This window comes from Ruditapes philippinarum, unplaced genomic scaffold (genome assembly GCF_026571515.1).
Source record: "Ruditapes philippinarum isolate M1 unplaced genomic scaffold, ASM2657151v2 ctg1086_1_1_1_1, whole genome shotgun sequence".
Lineage (NCBI taxonomy): Eukaryota > Metazoa > Mollusca > Bivalvia > Venerida > Veneridae > Ruditapes > Ruditapes philippinarum.
This window is the reverse complement of record NW_026857769.1, coordinates 341,499-361,596: the sequence shown is the minus strand read 5'-3', so window position 1 is coordinate 361,596 and position 20,098 is coordinate 341,499. Positions and strand designations below refer to the sequence as shown.

At 32.4% G+C, this 20,098-nt stretch overlaps 1 protein-coding gene across 8 annotated transcripts in view; it reads left to right on the top strand.

Annotated features, from left to right (window-relative positions):
• The window catches only part of LOC132750885 (anoctamin-4-like), a 78,359-nt gene that overhangs the window by 15,329 nt on the left and 42,932 nt on the right, over positions 1–20,098 (top strand). For 5 of the 8 annotated variants that reach the window (XM_060740948.1, XM_060740953.1, XM_060740951.1 and 2 more), the window contains 4 exons: positions 4,556–4,630; positions 9,202–9,372; positions 12,658–12,756; positions 13,711–13,841. In XM_060740948.1, coding sequence (XP_060596931.1) covers positions 4,556–4,630; positions 9,202–9,372; positions 12,658–12,756; positions 13,711–13,841 — 476 coding nt within the window. Of the gene's footprint in view, positions 1–2,894; positions 2,934–4,555; positions 4,631–9,201; positions 9,373–12,657; positions 12,757–13,710; positions 13,842–19,076; positions 19,104–20,098 lie in introns of all 8 variants that reach the window. The other 3 variants (XM_060740949.1, XM_060740950.1, XM_060740954.1) reach the window with 3 other exon arrangements.

Below are 20,098 nucleotides of genomic sequence, written 5' to 3'. Positions count from 1 at the left end.
GTGTGTTTGCGACCTGCATGGATCCAGACCAGCCTGCGCTTCTGCGCAGTCTGATCAGGATCCATGCTGTTCGCTATCAGTTTCTCTACTTGTATTAGGGTTGGAAAACGAACAGCATGGATCCTGATCGGACTGTGTGGATGTGCAGGCTGCTCTGGATCCATGCTGGTCGCAAACCCATTATGTTGGTTTTGTCGTGACGCGGCTCATTTAATCTTATTATCATGATGATTTTCTTTGATAGTGAATAATGAACAAAAGGTGTTGTAAGTGATCAAAAGAAACCTTGATGCTCAAATCAAAATGGCATACTCTTTAAGAAGCCCCACTGAGGTCCAAAAGTCTTAAACCATGAAATTTGAAATTCCTATGAAAAGGAATATAAAGAAAAAGCACTCAGAATTAAATTGAAAATCAATTTTTTTATGTGATTCTTAGCCCAATTTGTGTTTTAAGTGTTCATGTTTTAGGGTTTTTTGCACAATTTAAATGATTATTTTTAGAAAATCCAAGTTAGCAGGTGATCTAAAAATATTCACAGAAGTCATTAGTCCAGACAAATGGTACACAAATCTTGAAAAAAATAATTTTCCAGTCCTGTTATGTAAAAAAAGCAGTGAAGTTCCTTTAACATTTATTGATACATAATTATTATGTACTATTCTAATTTTACTCTACTAACTAACAGATAATTTTACTCTTTCTAAATTTTTTTGTAGTGGGTAACTTTTTTGAATTATCAGTGATACACTAAAGACATCGTAAGGCTTATGCTTATGAATTTGAATTGATAACTAATACCTTAATTGAGCCTGACTTATACAATCATGTTCAGTGAAGAGCAGTGCATTTTAAAATCAATTTTAAACAAAGTTTGTTTTGGGTAGGGGAGGGATTATCTGGGGATATATTATATGTTTATAATTTGTTTATAATTTATTTTAGGATTATAAATGAGAGTACAAAAAAAACACACAAACTTTTGGTGCCTTGTAAATCAATAAACAGGAAACCTGGATATAAATCTATGATAAACATTTATCAACTTTTAATCAATCAGAAATCTAATTATTATTTCGTGCATTAACATCTGCAGAAACCCTCAGACTTATTGAAACCCTCGCCCTGTGGACTGGGGCTGTAAATGTATTGTACATGTATTGCTTCTGCAGATGTTAATGCATGAAAAAAATTGCAATAACTGTCTTGAATATGGGTATTTTTCAAGTAAATGAATGGCAGTCACACAACTTGTGTATTATGTAGCTCGGCAAAGACAGAGGGTTAATGATTGATACATATATAGAACAAGACACCTTGTTTTTCCTTGAAACATATGTAAAACAAGACACCTTGTTTTTCCTTAAGACATGATTTAAGTTTGATGAATAGAAAAATTCTATATAGAGTGTGAAACTAATGGTATTTTCCTGACATGAATGATGGTCTGTTGCTCATGTGACTTGTCATTATAGTATGAGGGCTTTTCTCCCAAGTGTTACATGTATATTGCAAGCAAATGGATGATAAGCAATCATTAAGGCCATGATAAGCCATGACTACACAAATGTGATTGTAATTTAAACAGTCATACAATTAAGCATGTGTTTTTGCTACAAGAGGAGATGAGTGATATGATACTACCTGGGATCTGCTTTTTTAAGTGTTTTTAAAAGAATTTTTGATTGAATGTGCCTTCTATAGATTTTTTTGCATTTTTTTTTTTTGCATCAGCCTGTTAGAGTATGTCAGGTGCTTGTCTTGTGATCTAAAATTTAAATACATCCTATGGATCATGATAACAATACATTTCAACCCTTAATTTGCTGTCAACTTCTGACATGACCAGCTCCCATTATTTGAACTTTCTATTATCAATTTTTAGTAAATAAAGTTGGAAGTTTAAAGTAAGTCAGCCAACAGTATAATGATCTTGGTCAGACAGCACAGATGTGCAAGCAGGCCTGGCTCTATACTGGTGGCAAAGGCATATGATTCTTGTAGGTTAAGGGTTAAAAGTTTTAGAGCTAAGGATGATCGCAATAGACTTACAACTAGGTCAGTCGGTATACAATGTTTGCTGGCCCTGCTCTTTTACAAGTTTTAAAGGCTGTTGTGATTTCACCATATTGTAAGGAATATGCTTCAAAATATTTGTGTAGATACATGTATATTATGAATATTCACCCTCAAGTGTTTATGAAATTTGCTATATTTCTCTACAAAAAAGTTTCTTTGATTGATCAATATTAAGAAGACTTCTTAAATATGAAAGACAAGCAGTAAAAGACCTTTCTAACCTACTTAATTGCCATGATAAGAAATGCCCATGATTATTATCAACTTGTTATAATTATGTCTGTAGATTTTATTCATACTGTGCTGCCTGCTTAAATTAAGTGTCAGTATTAGTTAAAAAATCTCTCACAACAGATATTTGAAAATTCAAATCGGAAAGGGCCATCCGTGGCCCAATGGTTAAGAACATGGACTTCAAACTACTTGTCCCTCACCACTGGTTTCGAATCCAGACAGGGACTTTGGATTTTTTTTCACGTGAAGAAGCTATCAAGCTGGCCTACAGAGTGTCTGTGGTTTACTCAGGTGCCCTTTTGTGCCTGAAATAATCCACGGAAGGGCACCTGAGGCCTTCCTGTACCAGGTAAAGCTGGAACGTCGCAATGTTACCTATACTGTTTTGGTGTGACGTAAAGCCCCACCAAAAAAAAAAGAGATTCAAATTGGAATAAGTCTGGCTACAAAGTTTGGATAGTAATGGTTAAATATTGTGTTACTGACCATCAATGTGGGCTAGTTAACAAGATATTTCTTATGCATGGTTTGAAATAAGTGAATTTATTAAAATAAAAAATCTTGCAACTGTTTTACTTCAGGATATTGAAGAGGAGTTGTCACTTATACCACGATCCAAGGTTTCTTTTCTATAAACTATTGTATATATACATTATATATATACATGTATATACATGTTCATATTATATTATGCCAGAAAAACCTTAAGTATGGGGATGAAGCATTGTCTGACAATAATATACATCTAAAAATGACAGGCTTTCAACCTTCCTTGCTTATTTTCTTCCCATATTTCCCTGTTCCATACCCATTTCTATCTTACAGGATTGTATCCTTAAATGTGAAATAAGCAAAATTAGTTAAATTGTTTTAAGTAATTTCCTATCTTATTATGAGAAAAGTATTTTATACAAGTTAGTTGAAAGCCTGAAAAAAATGTGAAATTAACATTAATTTTGTATAACATTGAATATACGATTAGGATTACATAAAATTATATATCCACAAACTGTATACATGTATACTAGTATGGTTTGAATGAAGGAAATTAGATAACTATACAAGCTTAAGCATGTGAACACAAAAACACATAGCACATACATACAATAACTTTAAGTAATAACACTAGTTTAACAGACTGGCATCTTGATTTTAGATCACTGCTTAACTAATAAGCCCTCATAATCCCTTGATTCTCATTTAAGTCTGTACATATGTGTAGTTACCATGCAAGATGAGTAAGTTGGTCACTTGCGGAAAAATTGATAGCAATTGGTCATCCAGGAAGTCTGGTGCTGAGATATGACAACAAATGTGTTCACATCAACATAAAAATACAAGAAACATAATCATATATGTACATTAAAGTTTGTAGTTTGACCACAATCCAGTCTGCACATATGTGTAGTCTGATCACAATCCAGTCTGTACATATGTGTAGTCTGATCACAATCCAGTCTGTACATATGTGTAGTCTGACCACAATCCAGTCTGCACATATGTGTAGTCTGATCACAATCCAGTCTGTACATATGTGTAGTCTGACCACAATCAAGTCTGTACATATGTGTAGTCTGATCAAATTCTGGTCTGTACATATGTGTAGTCTGCCACAATCCAGTCTGTACATATGAGTAGGCTGCCACAACCCAGTCTGTACATACGAGTAGTCTGCCACAATCCACTCTGTACATATGTGTAGACTGCTACAATCCAGGCTGTACATATGAGTATTCTGCCACAATCCAGTCTTTACATATATCAGTAGTCAGACAACTATCCAGTCTGTACATATGTGTAGTATACGACCCCAAAAGCAATGACAGAAAGTCTACATGCATGTTACAGTCAGATGTAGTATGATCTAAATGTAAAAATGACATTTCTTAAAGCTTGATTCAGTCTGTGTACATGTATATGAAAACTATGCATTTTTAAAACAACTTTATTAAGTGAAAATTTTTTGTACTTATTCAATTTCAGTTTAGATTTTCTTTATTCATTAAGGTTAAATTGAATTATTAGCAACTATATGTATGAAATACGTAGGTTTTTGTGCCCAACAATCACTTCCTATTTTATTCTGTCTTAAATCAGAAAACCTTTTGCATGATCCTGATCAAAGGAGGAACATTTTGTCATGGTTTGTTCAGTGCTATATATATAAGATATATGCATTTTATATTTTGCATGTCCAGTTTACTAATCAGCCATTTCTTTTATCTTCACTTAATGCATTCAGCAGTTTGAAAGTGAGGCATTATTAGTTGACCCTAATGACCCTGATAAAGGGGTCAGAGTTCGAGCAGGGTCATGGGTATGTTTACTGTTGTGTATATTTTATAATTATTATATATTGGTCTATATGATTTGAATCATTTTCAGTCAGTCTTCACTGTTTTGCTTTGATATTTCGTTGGATCATCATGGGGTTTAATAGTCAAAATATATTGACGTGCCAAAGCTTGATTCTGAGATATTTTCGTTCTGGGGCAGAATCTCGCTGTAGAGGCCAGATATTGCCCAGACACGAAAATAGCACAATATCTCGTCGCGCAGTACAATTAGTTGGACTAGGGGTTTAAAAGAATTTGTATATTATTTTTATTTTGTACATTTTGTATATTGCTAGTTTCTGCATGGTTGAATGTTGATACACCTAAACTTGTATATATAAAGATATTTGATATTGTATTTAAACCGTAAACTTTCTTTATCATTTACCTTTGTTACTAGACTAAGTGGCAACTGAATATACACATGCAACCAGTGCAGACTAAGATCCATGCTGTCTGACCATGGTCTGCACTGTTTGCTGATTCAGTCTGCACATCTTTCTAAACTGTCCTTAAAAATTATGAATGGTTTTGTCCAGATTGAAGTATGGACTAGTCTGTGTAAGCTATTTAATGATGTAAGTGTCAAATAAGACATTAACTGATAAGCCATTTAAGTAAGCATTCATCCATGCATGATAAGATTATCAGGTTTCTTTTTTTTATTTTATTTCATTATTCAGCGTTTTCCTTTCTTTTTTTTTCTTTTTTAATCTTGTGGGCTTATGATTTTGGAGATATTAATTTGCATGATAATTAAAATCTACTATATGGTCAGATTATGAGGTTCAGTTTCTTTTATTTCACAGATGTTGTATGATATATTCTTGCATAAAGAACTTACATTTTAGAGGTGACATAAATAAAAGATAAAAACACTGATGAATTGATGAAATTTGCCAAAAATCCCTGACTATTGCCAAAAAACCCTGACTATTGCCAAAAATCCCTGACTTAATTGCCAAAAATCCCTGACTGTTGCCAAAATTCACTATTTCCAAAAATCCCTGACTATTGCTAAAAATCCCTGACTATTGCCAAAAATCCCTGACTATAGGACTATTGCCAAAAATCCCTGACTATTGCCAAAAATCCCTGACTGTTGCTAAAAATCCCTGACTGTTGCCAAAAATCCCTGACTTGCGAAAAGTCCCTGACTATTGCTAAAAAGTCCCTGACTATTTCCAAAAATATCCGAATATTGCTAAAAATCCCTGACTATTGCCAAATATTCCTGACTATTGCTAAAAATCCCTGACTGTTGCCAAAAATCCCTGATTATTGCTAAAAATCCCTGACTATTGCCAAAAATTCTTGACTATTGCTAAAATTCTCTGACTACTTTTTCACCAAGTGCTATAATAACCATACTTTGGTACCTGCTACTGGACTGTATAATTATAATGATCACCACACAGGCATCAATGACAACACCTCAATTAGCATTCATGACTCCTCTATGACTTCAAGCCAGCAACCAATCTTACAGTCTTATATCATTCTTACCAATATACAAAATCCATACTTGATATTTAATGTAAAATCACTTGTACTTAAATCTTGCGCCTTGATTTGCAGTTTTTTAAAGCAGGGAAATAGCTATATATTATTTTGGGCATTGGATGTTGTGTTGTATGATTGTTGTGTGCTTATAATGAATTGTTTGAAAGTTTATGCATAAAGTTGAAATAAATATTTAAGAGCATGCATGCATAACAGCTTAATTGTATAAATTTGTATTTGTTACAATGTTAAATGAAGTACTTAGGTGTAAAATTATTCAAATAAATCAAATTTTGAAAAGATTTGTTTTTGTATGTAATCTGTGATAGAATAATAATATTGTATGATATAGACAAGAATAAATTGCTAAAATGTCAATGATATTTCAGCCGTAAATGATGTCAACAAAATGGACTTGTTTATAATGCCTATTATATAGAGTCAGGCCAACCTGCACGTTCATGCATTCTGACCTGACTGTATATCATAATACTGGCTGCTTAATAGGGGAACAGGAGCTGACTGGTTAAGGTTGTTGACTTCAAAACATTTGCCCCTACCGCTGTAGCTAAGAATTGCGGCAGGGACTTTGGTATCTTTCATGTGAAGAAGCTATCCAGCTATACTTGAGGAATGTTGATGGTTCTACTTAGATGCCCATTAATTTTGTGCCAGAAATAATGCACAGAAGGGCACCTGAGGTCTTTCTCCACCAGTTAAGCTGGAAAGTCGCCATATTACTTAAACTGGTGCGGTGTAAAACCCAACCAAAAAAAAATTCAAAAATTAGATATTTTGATATTGATATCAGAGACGGAATTCAAGGCAGGATATTGTATGTTACACAATCTATATTCAACTGGGTAAAATAACTGGTTAATTAAGTCTTAATGAATTAATTGAAAATTGTTTTATATCATTTTAATGTAGACCAATCAATTATAATGGACTCATTTAAAATAGCTAGGAATTGGAATTTACCTCAGTTCTCTGTTCTTACAACTCAAGTTCTTCTATAGTAGTTGATTTCAGGACTAAAAGAAAATCCCAAAAAGAGATGGAAAAAAATTCTGTAAATGTAAACATGTAATTTTTAGAAATTAGAATTTCAGAAACTGTTTTAAAGAAATCAGTGTTGTCTGTGATAATGTGATATAAAACATGTTCATGTATGGTAATGAGCTTTATGGTTTTATTGAGTTAGACAGAAATGTTGGCAAAATCAATATAGTTCAGTAATGTACGAGCATAAAATCCCAAGAATATTAGGTCACTCGATTTTTATATTTGGCAAAAAAAAAATATATAATTATATATATATATATAATTATAAAATGGATGGCTATCTTTTTTTAAATAGATTCTGCGTACAAATAAATTGATTTTAATTATACATAAAAATACAAATGATAAGTGAACAAATTTGACTAATATTAGGATATTCTTATCATAGTTATATGTGTGGGTAAGAACTGTACATATTTGACTACATTTTATGTCATTATATCATGATTAGCTTTACGTAGCAAATCACCTGTCTCAGTAGATGTTTTTAAATGATGAAAACAAAAAAATATATTGTTATTAAGTTTTGAGAAATTAAGAATTCGGCTTATAAGCTGGACATTTGGAAAGTACAAGTTGTAAAAAAAACATTTTAAATGCTGTTCATTTTCATAAAGATAAATTGTTAGATGTTTTAGTCTTTAAAAGAGTGACTTAAAATACTGTCATGTTTTAAACTAATAATAACTTTGGCAATGCAAAGTTTCCCATATGTTACAGTTGATCACCGATATTGAGTCTTGTAGTTATTTGTCTGTCACATCTTATTCCGAGATCATGTGACCACCTGCTTAGCTTTATAGGGAGAACGTCAGATTTGAAATCCAGGGGTTACTGGTAAATGTTCCTTGGGCATGGCAAAATTTCTCCAGGACATTGGGTCTGATGGTCATTTGTTTTTTTACCACTCTGGTTCAGAATTTATTTAGGATTTAGTAGTCTGTCACTTGCGAAGAAGTTAGTAATAATTAACTGTTACATTACTGGTAAGTTATCCAGGAAAGTTGTTTACTGATATAAAAAAAAATGTGTTGATATCGGCATAAAAAGTGGACAAACCTACAATCTGAAATTTTTCCCCTGTGAAATATTAAACAATCACAAAATGATGTTATAAATTCATAGAAAAAGAACAAATGTCATTTAATTAGCAAAATTTGTTTCCCAGCAACGAAATATAGAATATCATCAGCAGTTTAGGACAGATCTGTCTCTAAGGTATAGGATTAATGTAAAACAATATCTCATCAATTATATGACTTGACTGTAGTGAGTGATTAGCTTTGCTACCGAACCGTAAAATTGGCGACCAGTATAGTCCCAGGTCAGCTTGCACATCCTGGCTGTCTTAATAGGCTTCATACTGCTGGGTAGCTCAATTTTATTATTTTAATTTTGAAATCTTAAAATTTTCAAATGGACTGTTCCTCCAAATTCTAAAAAGGGCAAGTCCATTATAAAAATTCAGCAGTTCAAAGGTTAGATAAACTTATGATGATCATAGCAACATTAATGCATTTGATTGGCGAGACAGATTAGCATTGGAACTTGGAGAAATTTTGTGAGTGGATAGAGAAAATGGATAATAAGAAGTGTTTAATCATTTTAAATGCCATCATTTTTTGCCGTCAATAAATTTGTTTGAATTAAAAAAATAAATTTGTTTGACCTGAAAAAGTGATTGTCAGAAATTATATCCTTTATTCCATTGTTGTGCATGCTTCAAATGTTACATGTGTATGCTTTAAATGTTACAGATTTATGATTTATATTTTAATCCATTTATTTTTTGTACCATATACCTGTTTATTGTATCTATTGTTTTTACTTTTTTCTAAATTATAATACAATAATTTACTAATTTTTAACAAGATTCAAATATTTGCATAATAAATAATAGTTTACACATTAAGGTATATAATGTTTGAAACAAAGTGTATAATGCAATCAAAAAATGTGTCATGGAATTATTTTATCTAAACAGGATCCACAACTAGAGGAAACCATGTATTTCGATGATGGTGTCCGGCGCATTGACTATGTGTTGGCATTCGAGCCAGGTACCGCAGATAAAGAAAACAGGGTTGCCAAGCGAGAATACTTCCAGAAAGAGTTGGAAAGGGAAGGACTTCAGCTAGAGTTTGAAAAAGCTTTGGTATAACCTTTATATCAAAATAATATTGTAATACCATCCCTAGAAATATCTGAAATTCCTTGTTATACCATTTTAAAAATATTTGTTACTCCTTTTAATACCATCCTCAGAAATATCTGTTATTCCTTATTATACCATTACAAGAAATATCTGTAATTTCTTTTTATACCATCCCTAGAAATATCTGTAATTTCTTGTTATACTGTCCCTTGAAATATCTGTAATTCCTTGTAAATATCTGTAATTTCTTGTTATACCATCCCTAGAAATATCTGTAATTTCTTGTAAATATCTGTAATTCCTTGTTATACCATGCCTAGAAATATCTGTAATTCTTTGTTATACCATCCCTAGAAATATCTGTAATTCCTTGTTATACCATCCCTAGAAATATCTGTAATTCTTTGTTATACCATCTCTAGAAATATCTTTTATTCTTTGTTATACCATCCCTAGAAATATCTGTAATTTCTGTTTAAACCATGTCTAGAAATATCTGTAGTTCCTTGTTATACTATTCCTAGAAATATCTGTAATTTCTTGTTATAATAACTGTAATTCCTTGTAATACCATTTCTAGAAGTATCTGTAATTTCTTGTTACTTCACCCATAGAAATGTCTGTAATTTGTATAATACCATTCCGAGAAATACCTATAATTTCTTGTAATAACATTCCTAAAAATATCTGTAAACTCTTTAAATACCATTCCTGTGTACATATCAATTAGATAAATACAAAGGTATGAGTTTCAAATACAAAGCTATGAGTTTGAATCTCCTCTAAAATTTGATATATATTTTTATATTTGACCATTGACAGAAGGTAATTATATATTGTACCTGACTTTGCACACTTGAAGCATGTTTTACACTGAAATTAAAATATTTCTTTCCTTATAATTCTTTTAAAAGTATCAAAGATCATGTTTTTTTAATGTCACTAGTGAAGAACAAAGCGAGCCTGTTCATTTGTACATTCTTTACTACAGTTTGAAAATCCCTCACAATATAAATGGACTGTTCCAAATACAAATCAGGAAGTGTTCATTACATAAATTTGGCAGGGTACTAATAACTGTTACAAAGTAAACAAATACAACTTAATATTTAGTTTGCCAAACTATGTCTATTTCCATAAAGAAATGTATTTTATTTGTGCCACTTTTCAAAATTGAAATAAGACGGCCTCCGTGGTCGAGGGGTTAGAGTCGATGACTTCTAATCCAGTTACCTCTCTGGTGTGGGTTCGATCTCGGGAGATGCTTTGGTAGTTTAGCGCGGAGGGAGGTAGTTTAGTACTGGTGTAACTCTCCAGGAATGATGGTTAGGAAACTACCCGCCTATAGGACTGAAATACTGTTGGGAAAAGGCGTAAAATGAAACAAACAAACAAACAAACAAAATTGAAATGCATTTCTAAGGGGCAGATAATCTTTAAAAAAAAATTGCTCAATTATTTCCCTTTTTGATTTAGAATTTTGCCTTTTTTTCTCAGAAACTATTAAAGGTGTTCAGTTAAAATTTGAAATATTTGTTGACTCAAGTTTAGGTGAGTCTGCCAAGCACTTTTGCAGAGTTATGCCCCCTTTTATTTGTATCCAGCATTAAGAAAATTGGAGGATGCTATCCTTAGAAAGGTCTTGTTATAAAACTATTTGAAATTGCACTTGTCCGTCCGTCCGTACGTCTGTCCGTCCGTACGTCTGTCTGTACGTCCCGAAATCTTGTGAACGCAACTCCTCTTAAACCGGATGGCAGATTTTGCTTAAACTTCCAGGGATGAACAACCTTAATGTGTAGATGGTAGTAAAGGAAGGAATTTTTGCTGCGACCAAATTTAACAGAATTATGGCCCTTTGTTGATATTTTCACTATATACTATGTAGAAATTTTGTGAACGCAACTCCTCTTAAACCAGATGGCAGATTCTGCTTAAACTTCCAGGGATGAACAACCTTAATGTGTAGATGGTAGTAAAGGAAGGAATTTTTGCTGTGACCAAATTTAACAGAATTATGGCCCTTTGTTGATTTTTTCACTATATACTATGTAGAAATTTTGTGAACGCAACTCCTCTTAAACCAGATGGCATATTTTGCTTAAACTTCCAGGGATGAACAACCTTAATGTGTAGATGGTAGTATAGGAAGGAATTTTCGCTGCGACCAAATTTAACAGAATTATGGCCCTTTGTTGATTTTTTCACTATATACTATGTAGAAATTTTGTGAACGCAACTCCTCTTAAACTGGTTGGCAGATTTTGCTTAAACTTCCAGGGATGAGCAACCTTCATGTGTAGATGGTAGTAAAGGAAGGAATTTTTGCTGTGACCAAATTTAACAGAATTATGGCCCTTTGTTGAATTTTTCACTATATACCATATATATGTTGTCAGTGGGGGCATCCGTGTCCTTTGGACACAGTTCTAGTTTTTGCCTTATGATAAAGATATAAAATATTGTTTTAATATGTTTTTTTTTTCTGTAGATATTTTGCAATGTACTTTTTTTCTTTCCTTTACAGCAATACTTGTTGTGTTGGTAATGTCACATTTTAAATTTTCAATATGATTTGACATTTTGACCTTATTCACACAATGTATTGATTGATCTTGATAATTGAATGCAGTATGACCTAATCTCACATAGAAAAACCCTCTTATGTATCTCTGATTAATAGTTCTGCAGTGATATGCCTCTATGAAATTGAATGATAAAATTTACTGTATATTTATATATTTTTTCAAACAGTAGTTAATAATTATACTGTCTGTCCATCTGTCTGTCCCTTTGTTTATCTGTTTGTAGTTAAACTTCTAAGTATACTTGTCTTTCTATACATAACTATCTATTGCATTGCTTTCTGATTAAGAGATAAAGAACTGTGCTTTCTGATAAAGAGATAAAAAACTGAGAACATGATAAAGAGATAAAGAACTGAGAACATGATTTGAGAACATGATTAAGAGATAAACAACTGAGAACATGATATAGAGATAAAGAACTGGGAACATGATAAAGAGATAAGGAACTACATGCTTTCTGATAAAGCGATAAAGAACTGAGAACAATTTCTAAGTTCCAGATCAGCAAAGTGATTTGATATGAAACATGTATCATAAAGTTCAATGACAATTGATATGTAATTTTCTTATAATATGCAAAATATATTTTGTTTCTTAAATGAAACATTGTCGTCTATTTTGGTTTCTAATGTGACTTTATATTTCAGGCGCTTTTAGAAATCTGCTGTTTATAAGAATTCCTCTATGATTTTTTCAGGAATCAAAGAGTGGGAAAGTATCGTTTGTCAAAGTTCACGCCCCCTGGGATATCCTGGCTAAAGGTGCGGAAATGATGAACATGAAGATGCCCCTTGCAGTAAGTTCTTATATAGACTTCAGTTGTGCTTGATGTGAATGCAAGAATGATAATGTCAGGCATTTGAATGGTTTAGTATAAAATATATCAACCCCCAAGTAGGGTTCGAACCTACAATCTTTTGGTTAAGAGGCAGACAGCTTAACCCCTTAACCACTAGGACATCTCTGCCTTCTTTACAAAGGCAGCTCTTTACAATATGACATAAACACTGGTCACTGCTTGTTTATATCTGTCATTGATGCTGGTGATTGTGTAATGGAAACCAACATGCATGTCAGATGTTAATAATCAAAGTAAACGTTTTCTGCACTGAGTTTTAAACTTTGATTTAGTGGTTGAAATAATATTTGGTCTGAATGATATTATTCTAATTTTGATATATTCAATCAGCACCAACTTGTTATTAAATATAATTACCCCTCACTATTTTGGTAATGTTAATTTCCCATAGGCCAATGGGTATTATTCTTACTGTAAATTCAAGTGTACTATGTCACAGTTAATAAATGAAAAATAAAAACGAATAGAAATAGTGTCCCAATGAAGTACTTGTTTGGGGTAATAGAATAAAGAACGCATAGGTTTGTTGGTAACAGCAAAGATATCATCCCTCATAAATATACATTTACCCTCATCTAATGCCTTGGGTAACAAATATTTTCTTTGGGATGATATTTTTACTGTTACCCACAAACCTATGCATTATTTATATATTATCCTGTTTATCATACTCATATTGTGTAAAGAAATTAAACATGATTTTAACCACTAAGTAGGTAAGTGTTAGTATTGTCAGCAATAATTCTATTAAATCTGTTGAACACCCCAGCCCAGTCTTCAGACAAATCTAAATTTATGGATGCTGACCCATAAACACTTATCTTAACAAAGATTTTTCCCAAGTCCTGTTTTGTTCAGGAAAAAAACAGTGACATAATTTCTATATTTTAGCCGAATGACATGAACTTTGGGCCAAGCAGCATATTTGATTGTATTCCGACACCATTTGACCTTGATCAGAGCCTCATGGAGGAAGATGATAATTATTTCACCGCACCGTTTAACAGAAATCGTATGGAGCAGTATGTATTGTTTTTATTTATCCGCATTGTTCTTTAGATGGTCATATTAATATTTAAACATGAACAAACATCAAATTAAGTTTTGCAATGCAAATTTATTCTCGCAAACTTTTCGAACTTGGTAATTATTACAATTTGTCGGATTGAACCGTCCATTGGCTGTGTCGGTATACAGTAGTGTTAATAATTAGCTTAGAATAACATAATATTTGTTCCGATGCTGAAGTTTTTAAAAGTCCTATATAAATGTATTGAATAATATGAATTGAACGGCAATAAATTGATGATAATAATACTGAAAACAGTATCTGTTTACAACACATGGGTTTTGTTAATATTAATTATAAATGGTTGCGGATATTGATTAGATGCTTAACAAATAAGGTTGTTATAGTTGACAGTTAAAATTTCCAATATCATTAATGGACTGTTCAAGTCAGTAATGAAAATTAAACTATTCATTGATTTTGCAAAGCATCTTGGGAGTGCGAGTTCACCCGAATGTTCAGCTTTCTGTTGCTTAAAATAGCATGAAATTTTATGAAGGGTAGCATTATATGGGATCCAATTTTATGTAATTTTTTTCTCTAAAATATAATTCATGATTCATCCTTGGCTGAGAGGAGTAAGTTGTCAATTTGGAATCACAAGCCCATTACAGTTCATGGTTTGAATTCCAGTAAAGTTTTTGAAGTTTCTTTTTAAACCAGGAAGGTATGAAGTTGGCTTGCCTGAGGCCCGGAGTGACTATACCCAAGCTTGTACCTGAAATAATGCACAGCTTAGAGGCATCATGGATGATGTTCTTCCATAAATTAACAATATCAGCATAACTGTTCCTTGAATCAGATAAAAAAAACAACAACCGTGTAACAAATGAAATCTGTTTCCTATTTAACCATTCATTAGATTTGAATATTATGTAATCTATGTATGTGAAAAAAAATGAATTTAAAAAAGAACATATGGGATTTTGCAAAAGTTTAAACAAGTTCAGAATGTAAACTTTACTATAGTTATTAGTTTTGATGGTGTTTTGAATAATAAGGTGATCTTAAGGCATTGTCAACTTTTTGAATTGTTGTTCTTCCATTGTCAGGGGTATATACCCAGTAGATAGGATTTTTTTTGTTTATTTTCTTTTTTGTTTAAATTGAACTTTTGCCTTGAAATAAATTTTTCATACTTTTTCACGTAAGTAGCAAAATTTTATGCAGTATAATATGAATAAAATTGTTGAATGTGAAAAAAAATGATTACAAAAATGATCATTAGTATTTTTTGTGGCTTTCTAATTTGTCATTAGTTGTTTTTACAGTGCATTTTTTTCTGTGTGTAATAACACTTATGTTTTTCTTTTTTTCCAAATCCTGTTTATGTTACCTTACCTGATTGGCTGATGCAGAGGGCAGTAAGGAGCTTTTTCATTGGATGTTAACAATATTTCATTAAAACTGCTATATTAGTATTGTTTTAGTTTGGCTGATCTGCATTTTTGAAGCTAGTTAATATGTTGCATGTGTGAATTTAATTTTGTGATAATAACTCATATGAATGACTGTGAAGTTATTTGAACTAAATTTTTTCAGAAAATATATCAGATTCTGACAGTCTTGGCTGACCTTTTTTCAGATTTGATGGTGACACTACTGTACGAAACCGGTAACCATGGCACTGTCACCGCCCCCTCATTTCAATTCTAAATCGTCTGATAAATTATTATCTTTTTTTCAGATTTTATTATGATGAAATACATGCAACAGATAGAGCCCTTATATAAATTCCTGCACCTCCCATAAATAAAGCAACTTCTCCAGCTATATAGTTATAAATATGTTTACAACTGATACCAGATGAACTATTGGAAGCTAGTTCTAACTTACAGGAACTTTTTAAGGGTTATTTTTTTTTTAAGGATTCAAAAAAGTTTTAGAATTAATTGTTTATGCTGTTATTAAATTAGCATGCTAATGTTAAAGATTATATTTTTCTGATATTCTATTCATATAAATATTAAAAAAAAATAAATATTTAAAAAAAAAATTATGCTTTTTATCAAGAACAGTTTATTAAAAATTGATCTTATTTATAGTAAGATTTGTTTATTAAATTTTTATTTGTTATTCTTTCAACTTAATCCTGTGCTTGAGTACCTGAATTAGATGTTTCGGTATTTCCACTACTTCCGGTATTTTGCTAGATTGTAAAACCTCCTTTCCTACCAAAAGTTTACCTGCATTACTTACATTATCTATACCAATGTACCATCAATTTAAGTCACAATTAATGACCATATCTTCATATAATTGAGCCGCGTCATGACAAAACCAACATAATGGGTTTTCGACCAGCATGGATCCAGACCAGTTTGCGCATCCGCGCAGTCTGATCAGGATCCATGCTGTTCGCTATCAGTTTTTCTACTTGTATGCGAACAGCATGGATCCTGATCAGACTGCGCGGATGCGCAGGCTGGTCTGGATCCATGCTGGTCGCAAACGCACTATGTTGGTTTTGTCGTGACGCAGCTCAATTATATTCAAAGGAAGGTAATATAGGAATGCTGCTTTAAATAACATCAACTTGAAGTATGAACATAAACTTTGGTAATAAATAACAATTACAGTTTCTCCCTTCGAGATAATAGATTTTAAGAAAAGAAGTAATGGCTACATGTATAACTGCATATTTTAATTGACTTGTTAAGGGTAATGTGTATGAATATTAAGTGCCTTTAAATTTAGGGAAGATTTAATTATTTTATTTATACATGTGACAACTATTTTACTACATACAATAACAAGTTTTAAATTTTCATCAAAGTTGACGACAAGCTTTTGAAGGTGTGCTGCTTTTATAGGGTGCAATTGATAGATATGAAATAAAATTCAACTTTTTATGCATGTAAATATTTTGTAATATTTGATTTGGTAATAAATAGCAACAAGGCTAAATGTAATGCAAAAGACAAACAAACCATAAAATGATTTCATTATTTTTGAATAGTTTTCCACTTTGTTTTTTTAAACTTCCTACACAGTCTTATCAACATAATAAATCATAATAAATAAACATGTGTATAAATGTATATAAAACATAATTATCAGTTTTGCTTATATAGAAAACAAATAATAAGCATTGAAATTTTACCTTCAACATACAGTATTACTGTCTTGTGAATGAAAATTAAATATTAGGGACATATTCCACATTATTTTAAAATCCGAATGCCTCCAAATGACCTAACATATTTCAAGAAAATCAACTTTAAGAAAACTATACTTAGATTTTAAGGAAAGTAAAAATATACACAATTCAAGTTATGGACCATTAATTTATGAAGAAAAATGATTATACATGAATATAGTTACACCATAAATAATTATACCCCCACAAACGAAGTTTAGGGGGGGTATATAGGAGTCAGCTTGTCGGTCGGTCCGTCGGTCAGTCCACATCATGGTTTCCGGACGATAACTAGAGTTTGGAATGAGGTATTGTAATCAAACTTGGTATATAGCAACCTTATGTGGAAACTCCGGTTGGTATTGCATTTGGACCCCCTGGGGTCAAGGTCAAGGTCACCGTTACTAAAAATAGAAAAATGGTTTCCGGACAATACCAAGAGTTAGGAATGAGATATTGTAATCAAACTTTGCGTATAGCAAGCTTATATGAAGACCTGGGTTGGTATTGCATTTAGGCCCCCTGGGGTCAAGATCAAGGTCATGGTTACTAAAAATAGAAAAATGGTTTCGGGACAATAACTTGAGTTAGGAATGAGATATTGTAATCAAACTTGGTGTATAGCAAGCTTATATGAAGACCTGGGTTGGTATTGTATTTGGACCCCCTGGGGTCAAGGTCAAGGTCACTGTTACTAAAAATAGAAAAATGGTTTCCGGACAATAACTAGAGTTAGGAATGAGATATTGTTATCAAACTTGGTGTATAGCAAGCTTATATGAAGACCTGGGTTGGTATTGCATTTGGACCCCCTGGGGTCAAGGTCAAGGTCACCATTACTAAAAATAGAAAAATGGTTTCCGGACAATAACTTGAGTTAGGAATGAGATATTGTAATCAAACTTGGTGTATAGCAAGCTTATATGAAGACCTGGGTTGGTATTGTTTTTGGACCCCCTGGGGTCAAGGTCACCGTTACTAAAAATAGAAAAATGGTTTCCGGACAATAACTAGAGTTAGGAATGAGATATTGTTATCAAACTTGGTGTATAGCAAGCTTATATGAAGACCTGGGTTGGTATTGCATTTGGACCCCCTGGGGTCAAGGTCAAGGTCACCATTCCTAAAAATAGAAAAATGGTTTCCGGACAATAACTAGAGTTAGGAATGAGATATTGTAATCAAACTTTGTGAAAAGCAAGCTTATTTGGAGACCCCAGTTGGGATTACAATTAATTGAAATATTTCTTTGTACACAGTTGATAGTTTGTGTTGAAAGTTTTCTTCAGACTACTTTTTTTTTCAAAAAGTTGCTGGTGGGGGTATTAATTTCCTTCAGTGATAGGTCTAGTTAAGTTTAACTTAAGAAAATGTTTGGCATAGAGTGAACCCTTTACATATTACACATCGTAATATCTTATTTATCAACAGTTTTGAAGAGAGAAAAACCCTCTATGTCCTATAAATTAACTTTCTTTTCTCTTTTCTTCTTATCGCCATTTACATTAATGCCTCTGTCATTTATTATATATAAAATTTTCATTAATACAAAAACTTTTATGCTAATTGAGTTCTCTGCCATTACTTCAAACAGAACTAAAAAAGTGAGTGGCACCGGAAAATAAAAAAAACATTATGTATAGGGCTTGAGATGAAATGACAAGAAACAATGATACATGTATTTATATCTTTCCCTTCATATAATTGAGCCGCGTCGTGACAAAACCAACATAGTGCAATCGCGACCAGCATGGATCCAGACCAGCCTGAGCATCTGCGCAGTCTGATCATGATTCATGCTGTTCGCTTACAAACCCTATAACAAGTAGAGATCCTAATAGCGAACAGCGTGGATCCTGATCAGACTGCGCGGATGCACAGGCTGGTCTGGATCCATGCTGGTCACCAATGCATTACGTTGGTTTTGTCATGGCGCGGCTCATGTAATTGTTATCTCAAATTTTGAGATGCACCTTACCGGACATATTTCCTTACTTTATATATATAATATCTATACTCTCTGTTTTTGATTCTGTACCCTCTCAACAGGTTCTTCGGAGCAACTGGACACAAGTGGTAATGTTCAAACAACAACAACAACAAATCCCTTCACAACATTTCCTTTATTAAAATGTGACTCCACCTCTAACATTACGGGACTGGATAATATGTTTTTTTCCTGAATTAACTTTTACATTCCACTAGCCTTCTTTTAAGTTCCATAATGTTTTACTAAACTGTATAAGTGGATATTTCAGCGTGTCGGAAAGTTAGCGAATTTAAAAATGCCAGACATTTCGCATGAGGAAATATTAGCGAATCATGCAAGGGTAAAATTTAATGACAGGCTGGTTGATATTTACGGTAGGGGAAATTTTAGCTATCTTTGTCAATACAAGAAATTTGCCAATTTTTCGGCATCGCTAACTTTACCACTTATACAGTAACTGTTATTGTAGATTTACTTAGATTTAGGATTATGCTTTACAGTGACTTTTAAATACAATGTTGTTTGAAAATATTAGAAATGGACCAATTACTGTGCGTAGAATGTTTCAAATGAGGCCATCTTTGAAATTTTACGCAGTGGTCTAATGCTATGGGTGATTAGGATTCGCCTTTGCCCCCAGTATAGAGCCGGATCAAACTTAATACCCGAGCAGTCTGACCAGGCTCTATACTGTTGGTAGTTTAATTTTAGTAATTTGAAGCCTGATAAATTAACTTATAATGGAAGGCTCAAAATTTAAATTAGGACAAATAAGTTTAGCATATAAAGGGTTAAACTAGAATGTTCAAGTCTTTTATTTTATTTGCTCAATATAGTAGTAACAACAGAAAGTGTGCCTAGATGTGTTTATCATATCATATGTTTGTTCCCATGTAATTAGTTGTGATGAAAATTATAATTAGATATTCTGCAGGTGTTTTTATAATCCCAGACACAAAGTGTTCATGCTTTTACTTCAGAATCTGTTAAAAATCTATATAAGACAGTCATGTGATTAGCAAGTTCAAGGTCAAAATATGTGTCATCAAGTACATGACTGTATGTAAGTAAAAGTTATTCC